The 19,517-nt window shown below is 45.6% G+C and overlaps 1 protein-coding gene across 1 annotated transcript in view; it reads right to left on the bottom strand.

Annotated features, from left to right (window-relative positions):
* The window catches only part of LOC144821490 (uncharacterized), a 537,248-nt gene that overhangs the window by 193,229 nt on the left and 324,502 nt on the right, over nucleotides 1-19,517 (bottom strand). The window contains exon 3 of the mRNA XM_078678609.1: nucleotides 13,629-13,764. Coding sequence (XP_078534735.1) covers nucleotides 13,629-13,764 — 136 coding nt within the window. The remainder of the gene's footprint in view (nucleotides 1-13,628; nucleotides 13,765-19,517) is intronic.

Raw genomic sequence — 19,517 nt, 5'->3', positions numbered from 1 at the left:
GGCGTAACAAACACCCCCGAAGCCCCTGCGGTTCGGGAGGGGGGGCAGTCTTCAGTAAGTGAAGGGGGCCCCCTCAGCTCTTCCTAGAGAGTTGTGACTCTGTCTCCCTAAAGCAGCCTGCATGCACTGTGGACTGAAGAGAAACAAAGTATCAACATTGTTTCTCTACAGTCAGAGCCAGGAGCCAGGCCCGGGAAAGGATGTGGGTGGGGGGCCCAGAGAGGGCACTGCTCCTATGAGGCAGCACAGAGCTGACTTGACCTGGAGAAAGTTTTCAGCTCCAGGCTTCCCTACACTTGAAGGGGCCCCCTCCCCCCACGGTGAAGAGAGTGCTGAAGCACATGCCTTAGCACCGCACACAGTTCTAACCAGCTTCAGCCTTTCTTTGGGCAGGAAGCAGTTTTCGGAAGATCTTGCACACAAAAAAGAAACAGTTACAATTTATAGCTTTTGTTTTTTGCTTGTGTACAGAGGCCGGGAAGGGAAGGAAAGCCACCACAGGATTTATCTGTGAATCAGAGTGCTGGAATGCAGAAAGAAAGAGAAGGTCAAAAGGAAGTTCAAAGGAAGAAGCAATGCTGAGAGGGTGAGACAGGTGATAGAACTCTGTGTGCGCACACAAAGGGGCTTACCCCCCCCCCCCCACCCCCACCTCAGGTGCAGGAGGCCCCGGGACCCCTCAGCCATGCACCTTGCTTGTCCTGATATTCAGCAGGCACCAGCATGCTCTGTTCTTTGTGCAGAGACAGTGCGATAAGGTGACAGTGCTCTGAAGAAATGTAAGTAACCCTTTATTGTTACATTTTAGGAAGCCACTGATTCTACAGGACGCCAGGCCAGGGTTTTTTAATTGCAGGAGTGGGTGAGGGACTCTTGCAGAAGGCCTGGAAGGATGACTACAGTAACATTCAGTGTTTGACCGTGGACCAGGGGCGTAACACAGGCCCCCGCAACCCCCGCATTACAGGGGGGGTGGCCCGTGGTCCAGGGGCCCCCTCACCCAGCAAGAGCAAGCACTGTTCAGCAGAGCTGCTCTGCCAGTGGCTCGCAGTGTGCTCTTCATGGCAGAGTGTTGCCTGTGTGGGTGAGGGGTGGCCGCCGATGGCAATTCACTTGAGGGAGGTAGGCAGAACCAGCTCACGGTTTTGGGGTGATGGTTCTGCCAAGGGCACTGTGGGGTGTTCACGGACCTTGGGGCTGGGGGTGAGGGCATACAAGAGCGGGTGGTTACGGGCAAGCGACGTGGCTTGTAGTGGGCACGTGGGGGGCTGCTGACTCCAGGCACTAGGAGTTGCCCTCGAGGGGTATATTCAGGCCCGGCTCTAGGATTCAGGATCTGGGAGGGCCAAGAGAAAGCATGGGTGGGCCGTGAAGATGAATGGAGTTGCATAGCATTTCCCAGGTATCAGTGAATTGGGTTCAGGCATGCTGGAGGGGCTTTGAAGGGGGGCTGAGCTGCATACTGTACCTACTGCTGAGAGCATGTACACTAGTTTTAGATCTGCCTTTCTTGGGGTTTCACCTACCTGCTTAATCTCTTCTGTTCTCTCTACATCAGGCTTCTTTCTCTCTACCACATGATCCTTTCTCCCCACATCACCCATCTCTCTTTCCACCTCAACCTCCTGCCTTTCCACTTCACCCTGCTCACCTACCCACCTCCCCCTCTTTTCTTTTCGTTTTTCCCCTTACTTTTCCTTTCATCTCACCTTCCACTTCCTCTGCCTCACCCTCCTATTTCTCCACCTCTCCCTTCCCTCTCCCTGCCTCGGCTTCCTCTCGGTTTGACCCACCCCCATCTTTCTCTCATCTCACTCGCCGCTCTTTCTGCTTCACTCTCTCCTCTCTCTCCACCTCTCCGTGGTCTGACTGCGCCTCCACCTCCACTCCATTCTTCTCTCTATCTCACCCAACTCTCTCTTCTTCACCCTCCTCTGTCCCTGCCTCACCAGTCACCCTCCCTCTCTCTTTCTCACTATCCTCCCTCTGGCACACCCTCCTCCCTCTCATCATCACTCTCCTACCTATAACCCTCCCTTCTTTCTGCTTCACCTATTCCTCTTTCTATCTAGCTCAACCTCGACTTGCTCCACCTCACCCTCTTTTGTCAATCTTGTCTTTCCTACTGCTGCATGAGGGATAGTGGCTGTACTTAAGTGGGTGCATGGATGTGTGCAATCCTGCTGCCCTGCACCTGTTCCTGTTCTTCACTGGTGGCCTTTACCATTTGGAATGACAGCAGTAACAAGGCCTGAATTATTTACATACTGTGCTCCTGAGCATGCAGAACATCTACAAACACTTGAAAGCCATACATGTTTGAAAGAAGAAGTAATAGCATATGCAACTTTTTTTTAAAGGTTTGGATAGTGCCTACTGCGGTACATGTACTCCAAATAAGAGAAGTAACAACTGGATGATCAATCAAAGTTGCCAACCTAAGTTGAACCAACCAAACTTCAAATAGAGGTCTGTTTCAACCCCTAGCTTCCCACTGTGCAAAGATTACAACTTCTGAGAATGACAAGTGGTCCTTCAATTTGGTGGCTAGTTTCTCAAACAATATTCGACTGTCAGCTCTTTGAGCAGAATGCATTCTTGGTGAAACCCAAGAAAACATACATCTTATGTGAATGCTTCAAAACTGAACTGTCTTCTAAATTGTGATTAGCGTGTCCCCTCCTCTTTCCTGTTTTCCTACTTTCTCCTACTAGTATATCCTATTTCCATCACCGTCCTCTTCCTTGTGTTCTACCAGTCTCCTCTTAACACTCCATTTCCTCCAACTTATCATTTTCTCACCACCCTTTTCTCTGATCACCTTCCTTGCTCATCATTTTTATCTTTCACCAGACCCATCTTCCACCTTCACCATTTCATACTGCTCTCCTACTACTCCCATCTTATCACCTTCTCCCAGTACATGCCTACCAATCATCAGTTTACTTGCATCACCCAATTTGCTCACTAATCTCCTGCTCCTATATTCTGCTTTCCCAGAGTCCTCTTTCATCTTCCTTCATCCAACTCAAACACCATCTTCATCACCTTCTCTATTTTAACACTCATCACCCTCATACTCTTCTCTAATCAACATCTGTTAAATGTGTTCTCTTGCCTTCTACTCACTCGGTTACACTTATTTCACCTACCTCTTTCTTTACCATTCTTTTGTTTTATCCTTTTTTCTTACCTTCATCTTTCTAATCCTCACATTATCCTCTAATCACCCACCTCCATTTCTCATCCCTGCACCTCATCCCCATTTCCTCCTCAAAATTCTATAATTGTTGATAATCTTCCATGCCCTAGAGAGCCACAGGTATGAAAACTGTTGACCTGGGTTTTTCAGGACTTCTGTTGAAAAGACACCATCCCAGCTGCTAGATAATCGACAACATTAGTGCGTTATGTGTTCTAGCTTTTGATGTGCCCCAAAAGACCAGATTTATTTGAAGCTTAAATATCTGTGTTTACCCAGAGCAGAGACACTGAAAAGCTCAGAATATGTATACTGATGTAAGGACATACAAGTTGTCCCACTCTTGTGTAAGTAATGAAAGGCTGACAAGATTTTAACTTACTAAGTCAGATTATAGAAACCTCTTTGAAGCAAGTGCATAAGCCCACAGGAGTATCTTATCTCTTTATGATCGTTGGCCTAAACCAGCTAGTCACTACAGCCACGCACAAAGCAGGTCATGTTCTCGATGGCCTATTTACAAATAACCAGGCCATTACTTCCCCCACTGTTATCCCTATTGTATGGTCAGACCATGCAGTAGTGGTCTTTCACGTCCTAGTTAAAAATCATAAAAATCAACATTCGGCCAAAAAACAACCTAGAACGTGCAGGGACTGGAAAAATATAGATATAAAGACACTATCTGAGAAATTGGAAAATAACAAGCCATCTAGAACGCCAGACCCTCAACTGGCAGCAAATAATTATAACCAATGGCTTACAGATACTTTTAATCAAGTAGCGCCTATTAAGAAATTGCGCCCCAATCGCGTAACACCATCAGCCCCTTGGTTCTCCGAAACTCTAAGACTAGAAAGACAGAAATGCCGCAATCTAGAAAGGTGCTGGCGAATCAACTACGACAACAACGATAAAGAGAAATACAAACAAGCATTATCAATATACAGGAAGCTGTTAAGACTGGAAAAAAGTAAATATTTTTCCGAACAGATAGAAAAAGCCCAGAATTCCAGTAAACAATTATATCAGGTAGTGGCAACACTAACAAATACTCCAACAGCAAATACTACAGATGTTACTCAAGAGTTCTGTGATCAGATGGCTGATTTTTTCAGGACCAAGGTCACAGAAATCTATAATAAATTCAACAATAATATAACAGGGGAATCATCAGAGAGCCACAAGAACGCACAGCTCATATCCTCTTCTCTGAATGAATTTATCCCCCCATCACTTTCAGAAATAAAAGACCTTATTAAAACAACTATGTCAGGTTCTCCTTTGGATCCCTGCCCACCGGTCATCATTAAATCAACAACCGAGGTAGTAGCCCCAATTTTGGAGAATATCTGCAGTACCATCTGCGAATCAGGTATTTATCCTCAAAAATGGAAAACTGCTATAATAAAGCCACTGCTAAAGAAACCCACTCTTAACACCTTGGAATTAAAAAGTTATCGCCCTATAGCAGCCCTCCCTTTTCCATCCAAAATATTTGAAAAAGTTATAAATAAACAGCTGGCCAGTTACATTGATCACAACAATCTGCTGGATAACTCCCAGTTCGGGTTTAGGAGAGGCCATGGAACGGAGACGGCGCTTATAAAGGCTTCCGAAGAGATCAGACAGATCATGGACCAGGGTGGCACGGCAATCCTGATCTTGCTCGATCTCTCGGCGGCTTTTGACACGGTCGATCACAACATCTTGATCGACCGTGTCACAGCTATGGGCATACAGGGCAAGGCTGTGGAGCTCCTGGTCTCTTTTCTATCCAACAGAGAACAATCAGTAAAGATGGGGAATTTTTATTCACCCACATTTGCGCTGCCTTGTGGAGTCCCCCAGGGATCCTCGCTAAGTCCGACACTTTTTAACATCTATGTGTCGGACTTGGCGAGGGTCATTAAAATCCATGGAATGGGAGTGACTTCATACGCCGACGATACTCAGTTGGTGCTAGCAGTGCATAAAAATGGGAGTGAGGTTGCGGCCAACTTTCAGATAGGCATGAGAGCTATTAGCCACTGGATGGACAATAACTGTCTGAAATTGAACACCGATAAAACTGAGGTAATGGTGTTTGGGGACCTAAAACCAGCTTGGTCCCCGGTCTGGTGGCCTCCAGAAATGGGTAATCCACCCACTCCAGTTTCGAAGGTGAGAAACTTAGGAGTGCTGTTTGACAGCAAACTGAGTTTCACCAATCATGCCAATGCAGTGGTCTCCTCCTCCTTTTACACGCTACGAAAAGTGAAAAAGTTATTACCTTTTCTTCCCCTGTCTGCCGGGAAAACACTAATGTTCTCCTTGGTGTTATCCAAGGTGGACTACTGCAATGGGCTTCTGTTGAATGCCCAGGAGCAGGTCTTTAAGAAATTGCAGATGGTGCAGAATGCTGCTGCACGAATCCTGACCAAAACTCCTAAGTTTGCGCCCATTTCCCACATTGTCTATCAACTTCATTGGCTCCCGGTGAGAAAAAGAACTAAGTTTAAGGCATTGTGTATTATCTACAAGGCGCTGAATAGCCAAGGACCTGACTTCTTTAGGGAATCACTGTTGGTTTATGTCCCTAAGAGAGCTTTAAGATCTGCCTCATCTGCTTCCCTTTGTATTCAACGAGTTAGAACAGTTACATGGGGAGACAGACGCTTCTTGGTAGCTGCCTCGAGGCTATGGAACACCTTGCCCCATCAAATAAAATGCTGCCCGTCACTGATGACCTTTAGAAAACAAGTAAAGACCTGGCTATTCGGTCAATAAATGCAAAGAAGTTTTCTCTTTATCTGCCTCTCTATCAGCCTAGCGCCGAGACACCATTAGTGGTATTTGTTTGCGCTCTATAAGTTTAATAAATAAATAAATAAATAAATAAATCTGAGGGGCTACAACAGTGCTATATTCCATTTGTATCTATTCATATGACAAAAAAAAGAGAATAAAACGAATACTCAGTCACTGTTGCTCGCCGCAATGTGTGATGTTTGTGCCATAATTGAGGTGTAATTATATTAGACTCCGCTATCAGCGAGTACCTCTGGAATTTAAAAGTAGGCAGTGCTGCCACAGGACAGCCGCCAGTGTTTTTTTCCGTTTAATAAGAACTTGCACTGCCCCAGTCAATGCTGTATCTGTGTTGTAAGAGTGAAACTTGTCAAAAGTCTTCACTTCAGAAAAGTCAAAGGATGTGGTATTTGCAGTATATAGTGCTGCACTCTAAGAATAGCACAAAAGCACACTAAGATATAAATACTAATTCCACATTTTCATCTACTTACCATGAGATGGCAAAACACTATCAGATTATTGTGGCCATGTAGTATCTCTTAAATACTGTGTGATAAGAGCTTTTGTGTCTCTTTTGATCTGGTAGGAGTGTCACAGGCTTTCCTCCTTTTCACATGTGCTCATTGATAACAGCAATCCTCACTGACTTCACGCCTGTCTCCAGGCACTTCAAGCAGCCCATGGCATTGGTGCATATCATGTTTATTAAACAATTAGGATGAGAAAGCGAGGCCGCTGGCCCAAAGAAATCATAAAGCAAAAGAACAAACAATGTTTTTCTGCTTGCAAATCGGCTTTGGGAGGGCAATGGGGCTACCTTGGGTGGGCCTGGCCCACCTGGCCCTCCCGCTAGAACCGGGCCTGGGTACATTCGAGGTCAGGGACGTGTTTGGCGAATAACAGGCGGTTTGAGGGTTCCTAAAGGGCTCTCTGGGAGGGCTAACAAGGAGCACTAGAGTGCTGGCACGGCAAGCAAGTGTGTTTAGGAGGTAGGGCCAGGTGCCCGGGGACTGGGCGAGGCTGATTGTAAACACTGGGGCATTGACTGCGGGCACTGGGGGCTGTTCACTTGGACAATGGTGGCTCACAGGAGCCCTGGAGAGAGGCTGTGGAGAGGCCTTTAGGGGCAGAGAATCACAGGCCGAGTCTGGGTGGCATGGGGCCCCCACTCACTGATGAGTCAGGGACAGTCTGGCAAAGGCCTGTGGTCCCTTTAGGGTGTCGAGACTCTAGCGAGAAGCTTAAGGAAGGGTCTGCTTACTGTGGCACCCCTTACAGGCCTGGGGAGAGGAGGGTCTGTGCCTGGAGCCTCTTTGCCTCCCAGCCACCAGTGCTGCATGCCTACTTCTGAAATAAGACCCCCAGCTGGCCCTAATGTCCCGTCACCTCCCACTGCCTACTACGTCATTTGCATTCTAACCTTCAAATCCAGTCCACCCATTCCACTCACCCAAATATCCATCCATCCAACCAACCATCCACCCAACCAATCATCCACCATCCTCAGCCACACACCCATCATTCCATCCACCAGTCCATCCATCCATCCATCCATCCATCCATCCATCCATCCATCCATCCATCCATTCATCCATCCATCCATCCATTCAGCAGCGGCCGGTGCAGTTAAGCACCAAAGGGGGATCTATAGACAATAGAATAGAGTAAATTAAATAAATCCTATTCCAGCGTCAGTCAACATCACCCGCCCGCCGAACTTACCTGCATCACCCGCTGCTGCATCCATCCACCTACCCGTCCATCCATCCATCCATTCAGCCATCCAATTCCAGCCATACACCCATCCTTTCATCCATCCAGCCGTACCTCTGTCCGTCCATCCATCCATCCGTCCCCAGCCACATATCCATTCGTCCATCCCTAGCCACACACACATCCGTTCATCCATCCATCCATCCATCTGTCTGTCCACCCATCCCCCCAGCCACACACCCACCCTTCCATCCATCCATCCACCCACTCATTTGATATTTGATATTTATTGATTTGTATAGCGCTGAATCACCCATGAGGGTATCTCGGCGCTGGGGACGGAGGAACATCAGAACAGGAGGGAAGAAATTTAGAAGAGGTGGGTTTTTAACATCTTTCTAAATTGAATCAGATTGTGTCCTGAGCGTAACTGAGGAGGCAGGCTATTCCAGAACCGGGGGGGCAAGATAAGAAAATGCCTTGCCACCACTGCGAGCAAATGTTCGGTGCTAGACCTGAGAGTTCGTGATGGGATATAGGAGGAGAGCTTGTTGGTGAGATACATGGGGCCCTTGCCATTACGGGCTTTGTGAATAATACAGCCTATTTTGAACTTTATCCTTTTCTTTATGGAGAGCCAGTGAAGTTGATTGAGTAGGGGTCCAGAGGGTGTTCTAGATGGGGCATTGTTGGTGAGTCGGGCAGCAGTATTCTGCACTACCTGGAGTTTATTAATGGCACTTTCTGTCAGGATCTGAAGCGGTATCGCGCCTGCCTAGTTCGTCTAAGACTACCAGTCCCAGAATTCCCTGTTTCTAGTAGGCGGGACCTATATAGTCATCTCCAACCAGGAAGTCGGGTTGTATTGGATTTTGCCATTGGTACCTAGCGGAGCGGCTGTCCGCTATCTCTCTGGTGTTCTGTGGTGCTTCGCAGACGTCTCTGCTGAAGACACGGACTCCAGTATTCAGACACCCGGAGCGCAGCGGTTGTGCGGTCTCGTCCGTACAGCTTCGCTGGAGGGGTGAGCCCTTTGTGGTTCTCGGCGGCAAACCAGGAGTCTAAAACACCGTGGAGGAATAGTTTCCTCGCTTGCTATTAGTGATCTGAGATTCAGCGGCCGCTGGATCTCAATTCGGGACAGGGCGTTTGTACCTTGAGAACCGCCATATCTACTGGTTTGAGCACCGTGGCCCCGGGCAGATTTTCCATGTCTGCGGAACAGTGGGGGGAGCGGTCATAAAGCACTACCCGGATCAAAGCACAGCATTGGAGCCCAGAAGTACTGTAGACTCCGTTTATGTTCTGTGCGGTAATTGGGATTACCTCATCCTGTGAACTATTTGTTTTGGAGTTTTGACCCCTTATCGTTTTTTGTTCCGGTGCAAAACTGCTGTGGATCCCGATCCCTATTCTGTGGAGTAACAGAAGGGGGTTGTCTTGGATAACTTTTACCTTGTGCAGTGTGTACTGGCTCCTGTGGGGGTTTTGTCCATTCCTTTACGGCTGATTGGTGCATCACCCGGGGTATGTATGAGGAAGGGGAGTCTAGGTGTCTGGTGGAGGAACTGAATTGTGGAATGGGCGTATAATCTGTGCTTGTGTTTTGTAGGCAATACGCCAGGTTGTTCCACGTTAGGAGAGGCCGTTTCGGAGACAGCTTCCTTAGTCCCCCACAGTGTGGAAGAACACCGTGAGACTATGGAGTGTAGTGAGAATGTGTAGACCTTTAGTAATGGGTTGTCCTTTGTCTTTCAGGTTTCCTAATCCCACGCAGCACCTTCCCTACCCCTTTTTTCCCTCACCTGATCACCTCTAAGCTCTGGGTATTTAGAAGCAGAGCTTGGGGGAGATCTGGAGGTCGACCCATAGAGCATCATCCGGATCCCGAAGAGCACGGAGAGTCCTGACACTTTCGTGGGCCGAAAATAGGAGGGCATTACAATAGTAAAGCCTACTCAATATTAGGGCCTACATGAGTGTTTTTTTTGTAGAGGAGGGTAAGAGTGGAAAAATCCTACGCAGGAGGCCAAGAACATAGTAGCAGGAACCTGCGGTGGTGTTGGCATGTGTGTTATGTGCGAGTTTGTGATCAATTCTGACACCTAGGTTCTTAACCACTTTTGGGAGTGGGGGCGGTTCCCAGCTCTTCTGGCCACCAAGTAGGTGACAAGAGAGTGGTAGCTCCTCCAAACAACATGATCTCTGATTTGCCCCCGTTGAGTTGCAAAAAGTTGTTACGCATCCAGGCAGCGATAGATTTCATGCCTTCGGAAAACAACAGATCAATGTTGGGTGTATTTTTATCAAATGTTAGAAGGAGCTGGGTGTCATCTGCGTATGAGATTGGAATAAACCCCAAGGATCTCATGAGTCTGGCCAGGGGGGTGACATATATATTGAAAAGGGTAGGGCTTAGGCAGGATCCCTGTGAGACCCCCTTGCTCACTTTGGTAGTGGCAGATGTAAAAGTTCCCATAGTAACTGTTTGAGTTCTGTCTGTGAGAAAGTTGGTGATCCACCTCAGGGCTGGCCCCTGAATGCCTATGTCTTGGAGCCTTTCCAGAAGGATGTGATGTGAAATGGTGTCAAATGCTGCTGACAGGTGAAGCAGCACCAAAAGCGCTGCTTGACCGTAGTCAGCAGCCATGCGATTATTGTCAGTAACCTCAATAAGGGCGGACTCGAAACTATGTTTAGCCCGAAACCCAGATTGAGAAATATCCAGTAGTTGGTGAGTTTCCAAATAATTAGGCAAGTGTCTATCAATGTGTTTTTCAATGAGTTTAGACTGTAAGGGTAGAAGAGATATGGGTCGATAATTAGTGATTTCGGCGGTTGGGACCTTGGGGTCTTTACGTATGGGTTTGATTTGCGCATCTTTCCAAGCCGATGGAAGGCGGCCCTCCCTAAGGGAGCAGTTCAGAATAGAGCAGATCGGGCGAGCTAGTTGTTCCGCAAATTTAGCAGAAATCCTGGCCGGGATGGTGTCCAAGGGTGAGCCAGATTTCATTGCTTCTATAAGGGATATAACTTCCTTCATATGAAGCTGGGGAAAGGTGTGGAGTTGGGCAGATGTGGTATAAGTGTCAGGAGGGCAGACCGTGGGGGGAAGGGAAGAAGTGTTAGCAGCAATGATTTTCTGGTAGATGGTATCAATTTTGAGGATAAGATGCTCCGTGACATCACTGCATATGGACTGTGAGGGGGATTCCACAGTGTCACATGCTGATGGGCTAGAGTAGGCGCTTACTATTTTAAACAGCTCCCTGGAATTGGATCCAGCCTTCTCCAATTGATTAGTAATGTGCATTTTGCGCGCTGTTTTAATGTTAATGTGGTAAGCTGCTAAGGCGCATTTGTATTTAGTTCTGTCTTGTTCTAAGTGTGTGAGTCGCCAGGTGCGCTCCAGTTTTTTACATTCACTCTTTTCAATACGTAGGGCCGGGGAGTACCATTCTGTAGTAGCAGAAGAGCTTTTTGGGGGGGGAGGTGAGTGGCCGGTTATAAAGGTGCTGCTTCATCCAGTACACTGGAGATAGTGTTGTTAAAATGGCTTAGTTGTTGTTCGACATTGAAATTGCGGGTGTCAATGTCCCATGTCGAAAAAGAAGAGGCAAGGTGATGAGCTTTGATTTTATGCCAGGGTCTGTACCACCTATCTGTGAGGGGTATGGGAGAAGGTGAGATGGGGGGGCTTGTCAGATGGAAATTAACTACAGAGTGATCCAACCAAGTGAGCGGTAAAGTATCTCTATATTCAATTAATTGAGAGTTGGAAAGAATTAAATAAAGGGTGTGTCCTGTTATATGAGTGGGATCGCTGTTGAGCTTGAGAAGCCCCTGGGAAGCCCAGTCCTCTAGACAAGTTTTGGTGTCCAAGTTGTTGAAGTCCTCACTATGAATATTAAAATCTCCTAGAAGTAGGAAATTTCGGGTAGCAGCAATATGGGGGGCGATAAATTCTAAAAGACGACCATTAAAGTTGTTTATTGGTCCAGGGGGCCTATAAACCAGTGCTCCTTTCCAACTCTGTTGGGGGTGTAGTTCAATTTTAAAAATAAGACATTTGAATAATTTCGAACAGAACTGGTCAAGTATGGTAACTGGTATATGTTCTTTATGAATTATGGCTATACCTCCGCCCACTCGTTCTAGCCTATCAAGTCTTTGAATGCGAAAGCTGGGTGGGAGAGCTAGAGCTATCGCAGGAACCGCAGAGGGTTTAATCCAGGTTTCCGTGAGAAATCCCAGATCTGGGTTAGTATCCTCTAAGAGATCCCATATGGCGGTGGTATGTCGGGGGAGAGATCTAACGTTTGCTAAGAGGCCTATCCATGTAGTATGGTGAGGTGGCTCGGCAGGGGGGTTCGTGTAGGGCCGTGTCTCAGCGGTAGAAGGTGATCTGGTAGTAATAGAATTAGCTGTAGTTTTATGTTCTGCAGGGGGCTGGGCTGGTACTTACACTTATAGCAAGAAAAAGGTCCTTCGGGCCATCCTCCGAAGGGACATGATTGGGGGGCCGGTCTAAGCTTCAACAGGAATTCTCTAGTATAGGTGAGCATAGGTAAGGCTCGAGAGGAGCTATCAGGATTATCAGGTTTAAAATGACCAGGGGTCCTAGCTCCTGGCGACGGACAGGCGCGGACGGGCGCAGACGGGCTTGCCTTAGGCACGCCTTCGGCGCGCCCGCTGCGCGTCTGGGAATGCATGGGATGATATAGTGGGTGGGCTAACAGCCCATCAATCCGTCCTCCCATGCAACCATCCCGTCACACACATATCCTTTCATCCATACATCCTTCCGTCCATCCATCCATCCATCCATCCATCCCCAGCCACACACCCATCCTTTCATCCATCCGTACCTCAGTTCACCCGTCCATCCATCCCCAGCCACATATCCATCCGTCCATCCCTAGCCACACACACATTCGTTCATTACTCCATCTATCCGTCCGCCCAGCCACCACACACCCATCTGTCATCCACCTATCCATCCATCCCTCCACCTATCCATCTACATACATCCATCAATCCGTACCTCCGTCTGCTCATCCATCCATCTGTCTATCCCCAGTCACACATCCATCCATCCACCCACATCCATCCAGTCATCCATACCACCGTCCATCCATCCATCTGTCAATCCATCCAAAGTGGGGCAAAGTGATAGGTGGTGGGCCGGGCCACGGGGGGCCCCCTCCATGTATTTTGCAGGGGGGGCCCCTCAAGTTGCATTACGCCACTGTTGGAGGCGCCTCATCTAAACTACTGCCGTGAGCCCGTTGGGTGTCAATCCCAACTGGACACTGCTTCTCAGCAATGTTTGAGCTCCTTATTGCACAGGAAACAACCGGTAGTAGACCCTGGGAAAGCACATCCCCGGGGCAACACTATCAAACACAGGGAAGGGGCGACACATCATATACACAACCTTTTCGTGTCACCATACAGTCAAGTGTGTTAGCTCCTTAAAACAACCTAGTTTTGAGATACACTCAGATGCTCAAACTAAAAATGTGTACAGGAAACTGTTCCAAAAAATGGAACAATCAAGACCCTGGCGAATTCTTTATCCTTTAAGTCATCCTTGTATATTTACACTAAGCCTTCACCTACACCAGTAAGAATCAGATTTTCTTGTGAAGTTCATTAAAACTAAAAAGAGATTTGAAAGCTGTTCTAAGGAACCCTGCCTGCCAGGAAGCACCCATACTATGTTATTAACAATACATGCAGTAGTTAATTAATCTAATTAATTCTTAATTAAATATAATTATTTGCATGCTTCTGGCTGCCACATTTTGGCGACAGCTAATCCCATTTTTGTGGTAGATGCTTCATGCAAAAAGATACTAAAAAATAAAAGAAAGCAGAATAATACCATAATTTGACTTGGCCAAAGCATGCTACTTACTCGGTGTAAAACCCCAGTGGACATGGCAGACAGGACTGCTGACCAACCTGCGGCTGGTAGTGCCCCTCTTGGCAGGATGTACAATCTGAAGAATTTGCACATGAGCCACTCGAACAGCAGAAACAGCTCTCTGTATCTAAATCAAAGAAGTGAAACAGAGGAACATGATGAAAACGAAAAGATCATAGAGCGGAACAACATGGCCAAAGAAAAGCTGCAATTTAAAAAGCAAAACATGTAGGCACGTATTTTACAGGGTAGTAGTTTAGACCGTGCGATTCAGGGTTGGGGGCGGGGTGGGGAGAAGGTGGTGAGTCTTAAAGTCTGAAGGTGGCGAGTCACAGCTAAAAAAGCAGTGGGCTGCTGGGTGAATGTGTGAGATGATCAAGGTTCCAGATGACCTGCTAAAGGCTAAATTAGGCCCGGAGTCTTGAGTGGCACAGCGGGCGAAAACCAATATTTTGCAACGCTTCCCGAGTGATTTTCATTGACAGAGGGTTACTATTTGCATGCATTTGTTCCATCGCCTGGTTGTATGCCAGTTGTAGGACTGGAAACACGAGCCTGGTGTTTTCCAAGCCTATGTAGTAAACTTGCATCCATTCAGGGAATACTTTTATGGATGCAGATTTGCTTTTTTTGATAAACCAGTCTTAAATACATTTAAGTTCCTTATCCTATAAATGAACAAGGCAAACTCTTTTAGTGAAATCTGGGTGGCAAGAAAAACCAACACAAACAACTCAGGGCCCCTGGTTTTCTAAGTAACTGGATAGTTTTTGTAGATTTGTGGCCTTTTCTTCTGAAGAACGTCAATCTATGTTGAAGAGAACTTTAAAAGGGAGCACGGGCGCAAATGGGGTGATGCTGGACTTGTAAGTAGTTAAAGAAACATCTGGACGCATTCGGTGAAAAGAACATTGAAATGTGGGACCCCCAGATGATACAGAGAAGAGAATAGTTGTTCACCTCCATTAATTAATTTTATTAAATAACTTTATTAGCATTTAGAAACACAGATACACCACATAAAAGAACATGCCACATTGACAGGAACCTTCCTTACTTTCAAACCAATATGCAACCCATGCATAAACATAGCCATAGTGAATGCCAGCAATTAAGAACTACCATACCATATGGCCAATCACATTGCTCCATATGGAAGCAAAAATCCTAGCAATCCACCTAAAACTATGATTCAGAGATCAAAGAGGCTTCAGGCCCCATGGAGCAACAAGAGACAATATATGGAAATTGACTAATGCTCCTGGCATTGGTTATCACTTCATGCTTTGAAAAAGCTTTCGACATGCTGAATTGGGATCATGTGTTTGCCATTCTAGAGAAAACTGCAGCGTACACTAAACTATTGTACACCTGCCCTATGGCAAGGGTGCAAGTGAGCAGTTTCCTATAAGATTCTTTTTTATTTCCCGGGAGTACCAGGCAAGGCTGCCCCATCCCACTAATGCTGTAGTGTAGCTCCTATTTTCCCAATAGGCTCTGCGCATTGGAATAGTACCTACAGCAGTAAAGGCCTAGGCCAGACGTTAACTAGGTCTACTACTGTCGATACTAGACTTAATTTTTGGGTTTGCCAGCTAAGCTCAGAGTTCGCTAGAAACTTTCTCGAATGTTCAAGGAAGGATTAACTCCCCTGATTAGACAAGAAGGGATTTAGTTTCTGACAACCATAGAACATGACAACTTTGCTCTCCCCTAATCAAGAGTCAATCTCGAGAGTCGTGTGAGCACAAGGCAATTATTTTACTCAGTCAGTACGTGCATTCTTAGTCTCATCAGAATGTAGAGAAAAGGAAGAGACGGGCGTGTTCAATAAAAGATGTTATTTATTGATCAGTCTCTTTTCTCGTACAAGAGAAATGGATCGATATTATTGCAATACTTATAGTTAAGTAAAGTGCATACATTAGAAGCAATAGTATAAAATAATACTGTAAAAACATTGATATGGTTTCTGAGCCATATGATGTTTAAAATGATTAAAATATATTTACATACACATATACATTTTGACTAAACGTACTCAACTGGTGTTTCTAAATACGCCTACCCCGTGTACCTGACCTAAGTCTAATGCGTGGGCGGGAATAGAAAGTTACAGTTTAAGTTAAGTTTGTTTTTGCCAAGTGAATAACTAAAGAATTCTCTAGGAGGGGTTATTCAGTTCTGTACCTGGAATTTAGGATGAATGAGGAATGGTATCTCTTTCTCTGCTCTCGATATTCCAGGCTGCCTGCGAGGGCTGCCCAGAAGCGCCGGTGCTGGGTCTCTCGGCTTGAGATAGCAGCGCGTCTCTCAGCGCGTCAGGAAGGCGGGGCTGCTGCCTGCGGGGTCTGCTTCTGCTCTCGGCTTCGGCAAGTATGGCTGCTCCGTCTTGTCACCACGCGTGTGTTTGCATAGGGCAAGGTCGGCAATATTTATACCTTAAAGGTGCCGGGATTGACGTAAGGATGGACATAGGTACGTCAATAAAGATGTCATACGACTTGCTCGTTAGCACATTCTTTACTAAAGTTCTCTGTGAAATCAAAACAATGGCCGCACGGATTATCCAGGTTGTCATAGGTTTGATTTGTTATGAGAACGTCGTATGCCTTATCAGGGGCTGGAGGAATGTCGCTTGTCTAATTAGATCTCAAGCGTTATGACCTAATCAGATAACACGTTCCTGTGCCGTAGTGTGACTGCGTCAGATAACGGTATCTGCATCATGGGGGATTTCTTGCCTCATGGGCTGACTGTTAGTTAACTAGCTAGTAAGTTTAACCAGAATAGGGTCAGGAATAGGGGGATCGAATCAGAACCTATAGAAATACACGACACCCACTCCACGCTAACTATGGTCATATCTACTAATCTATGCATAGTATAACATAGTACAACATACTATAGAGTATAGTGTATACCTTACCACCCCAAAATACATAAATGCATTTCGAAATTTTCAAATATACTGAAAAATTGCAGTCATATATATTGTATGCACTTAAGCTATGAATTAAATGCAAAAGTAAACACGCATTGTTATGTATTATTGCTTGTTGGTATATGAGAAATACACATGAAATGGCTCTTAATATGGCTATACAGAAAAAAAGTCGAAACCATTTCATCACATAAAATCTATTGCGAACATACCAGCGGGCAGCTAAAGTCTATAAAGTCTATAAAGTATCTAAAATAGAAATCTTAGTTCTCTAGGAATAGTCTCTTACTTTAAGCAGAAAATCAGTGTCCCGGGTAAAAATATATAGAAAAATATTTTAGGGGCTTGCTGAAAAAAGTTGCTGTCCGTGAACTGGATTGTAATTGTTCATGTGACTTTATTTTTAAAGTTGAAGGCCGAATTCAGGGAACGCCGTGTGCGAGTTTACTCAAAAGTCTCTATTTCTGTTCCGGAGAGAACATCATATCATTCAGGCTTTCGAAAAAACTGTCAACAGCTTCATGGGAAAGTTCCTCTAAGTCGGAAATAGGGGTAACCATGCATTCATGCGCATGATTGTCTCCATTGACATTCTGATTTGCATTGCTGACAGAAGGTCGTACCTGTTCGATGCTGCTTTCATCTTGAACTTCACTACTCTTCAATCGCAGTGGTGAAGATTCCAGGAATGCCGTCATCAGAATTGGCAGCCTTTGAGGGCAGCACAGTGCGTGAACCTTGGTAGGAACCAACAGTGTATCTGCATCCACCGGCGCATCCGATTGTAGCGTCAGACAGGTGTCTAACACGCATTCTTCTCCGCATAGCAGACACCTTAGTACAGGTAAAACACACCTTTGCCACATTGGTCGAAATGATAGAAACCAAGTCATGTTTAGGTCTCTAAGCCGGGAGAGTCCCAGGATTTTTGATATCCGGTCCCGGTATCCAATGGCTAGGATCGTATCTTCCATTGTCGCGAGAGTTTGATCTGTGACATGGGTTGCCATAACGAAAAATAAGGACTAGGAATAGGATTCCTGCAATTAGTCCCAGGATCAAGGGAAGTCCGCCAAAAATCGAATGGACGAAGTCTGGAAAAATACCCAGTATGGCTTTGAATGGTGTTAATGCCATCGAAAATACTGTCTTAAATACCTTTGAGACCCCAGTGGTATCAGAAATATTTAAGATTTCGCTCAGAATTTCCGCGAAATGTACGGGGGAATTAGTTGATAATAATGTATGTATCTCTGCAGTCGTCCTTGCGACTTGTAGATCATACGTTTCTTTAGATGACGTGAGCCTTGTAGGCGTCTGAAGAAGCACTGTTTTCATTCTGCTTAAAGTGTCTATTCGAATAGAAGTAATTTTCAGACCGGGCCATGCCCTTGCCTCCCTGTCTGGAAAGGAGCTGGGAAAAAAAGAACGTCCACAGCACTTGACCTTCGCCGTCGTAGTGACGAGATAAGGAGTACTGGGCATAAGACTACAGCATCTGCGGTCTACAATAAGAATGTAACTCCCATTATAGAGTCTTTGAAAGAATGGTTCTATTTCAGTTGCAGGTGCGCCTTGCTGGTGACATGAAAGGTTGTATGAATTCCCTTCACAGGCTCCGTGCAAACTAATACCGTTACACAGAAGCGTGCCGCTTAGTGACATAGCACAATTGTTGCCACTAAGAAACACTTTCTGTCCTTTGTTACTGACACATGCATGTGAATAGGGCAGGTTCCATGTTGTTTTAAGGTACCCCTTTCCCAATTTCTCGTACATGCCAGCCTGTATATATTTTTGGCAGTATTGAAACCTGAAGGTTGAGATTGGAATATTTATGATTCCGTGGATTATCCATTCACTGACAGGTCGTTCTGACATTGTCAACGGTAATCTTTCTAGTTTTTCAATGCTCAAGATTGTATAATCAGCACCCTTCTGCGCCATACCGATCTGTCTATCAGTAAGGTTAAAGATTTGAAATAGTGACGTTGTGTTGATTAAACGCCAAGGCACATAGCCTGAACGCAGATTTTGTAACGTCCAGCCAAGCTGTACAATAGAACGCAATTGTGACTGACCATGTTGAAATAACAGTAAGTCTTGCGATAATATATCGATTGCTGAAGACACAATGCTGTCCAATGAAAAAATTCTGGAGGACAGAGTCATTAACCCATTGTCCACTACAGAAAGTGATTTTTCCAAATTAATACGGTCAATTTCCCGTATTCTCTCTGCTGTCTCAATTTGAGTAACCTTCCAGGCCTCATTGTATGCTGCATATACAGAGGCTGCTATGAAACGCTTTTGACGCTGTTTGCGTGGTCCCATTATGAAATCACGCAAGTCAGCACCATCAGTAAGTAAAGTTAGGTGTTGCTTAATTTCAGGCAGTGTGGAAGTTTGTAGCCATTGAAGGCATAATTTGCCCACACTGTAGGTTGTTATTATCCCTGGGTGATGTCTTTGAGGATATCTAGGGTCTGGCCTGGTCATTTTGAAACCCTGTGTTTTATTCAGGAATCTATCTTGACAGTTATTTGTATCTGTGGGCCAGATCAACCATTGTTTCCAATCAGGATGTGTTCTGTTTTGGTTAAGTATATGGTTTATGTCTATTTCTTCATCTGTTTCAGAGTTATTGCTAAACATTATTGGCTTTGGAATAGACAGGTTATTTAAATCTTTGATTTTGGCTAAGCCAAGACAGGTGGTTTGTTGAACGGTGTCATTTAAAAATATCATTTGTTCTGGGATCATGCAGGCTCTAAACAAAGCTTCTATACCCTGTACTTGCCATTCTTTTGTACCCCAAACACTTTTCAAATCAACATTTTTGTCCCAATAATCAAATTCAAAAGTATTCATTTTTTCAAAGAAAGAATCTGAATATATCAATTTTGTGTTGGTTATCATGGTTTTCATCCCTGTCT

This window comes from Lissotriton helveticus, chromosome 2_2 (genome assembly GCF_964261635.1).
Source record: "Lissotriton helveticus chromosome 2_2, aLisHel1.1, whole genome shotgun sequence".
In the NCBI taxonomy this organism is placed as follows: domain Eukaryota; kingdom Metazoa; phylum Chordata; class Amphibia; order Caudata; family Salamandridae; genus Lissotriton; species Lissotriton helveticus.
Note: the sequence above shows the minus strand (reverse complement) of the source record. Positions and strands in the feature narration are given on the sequence as shown.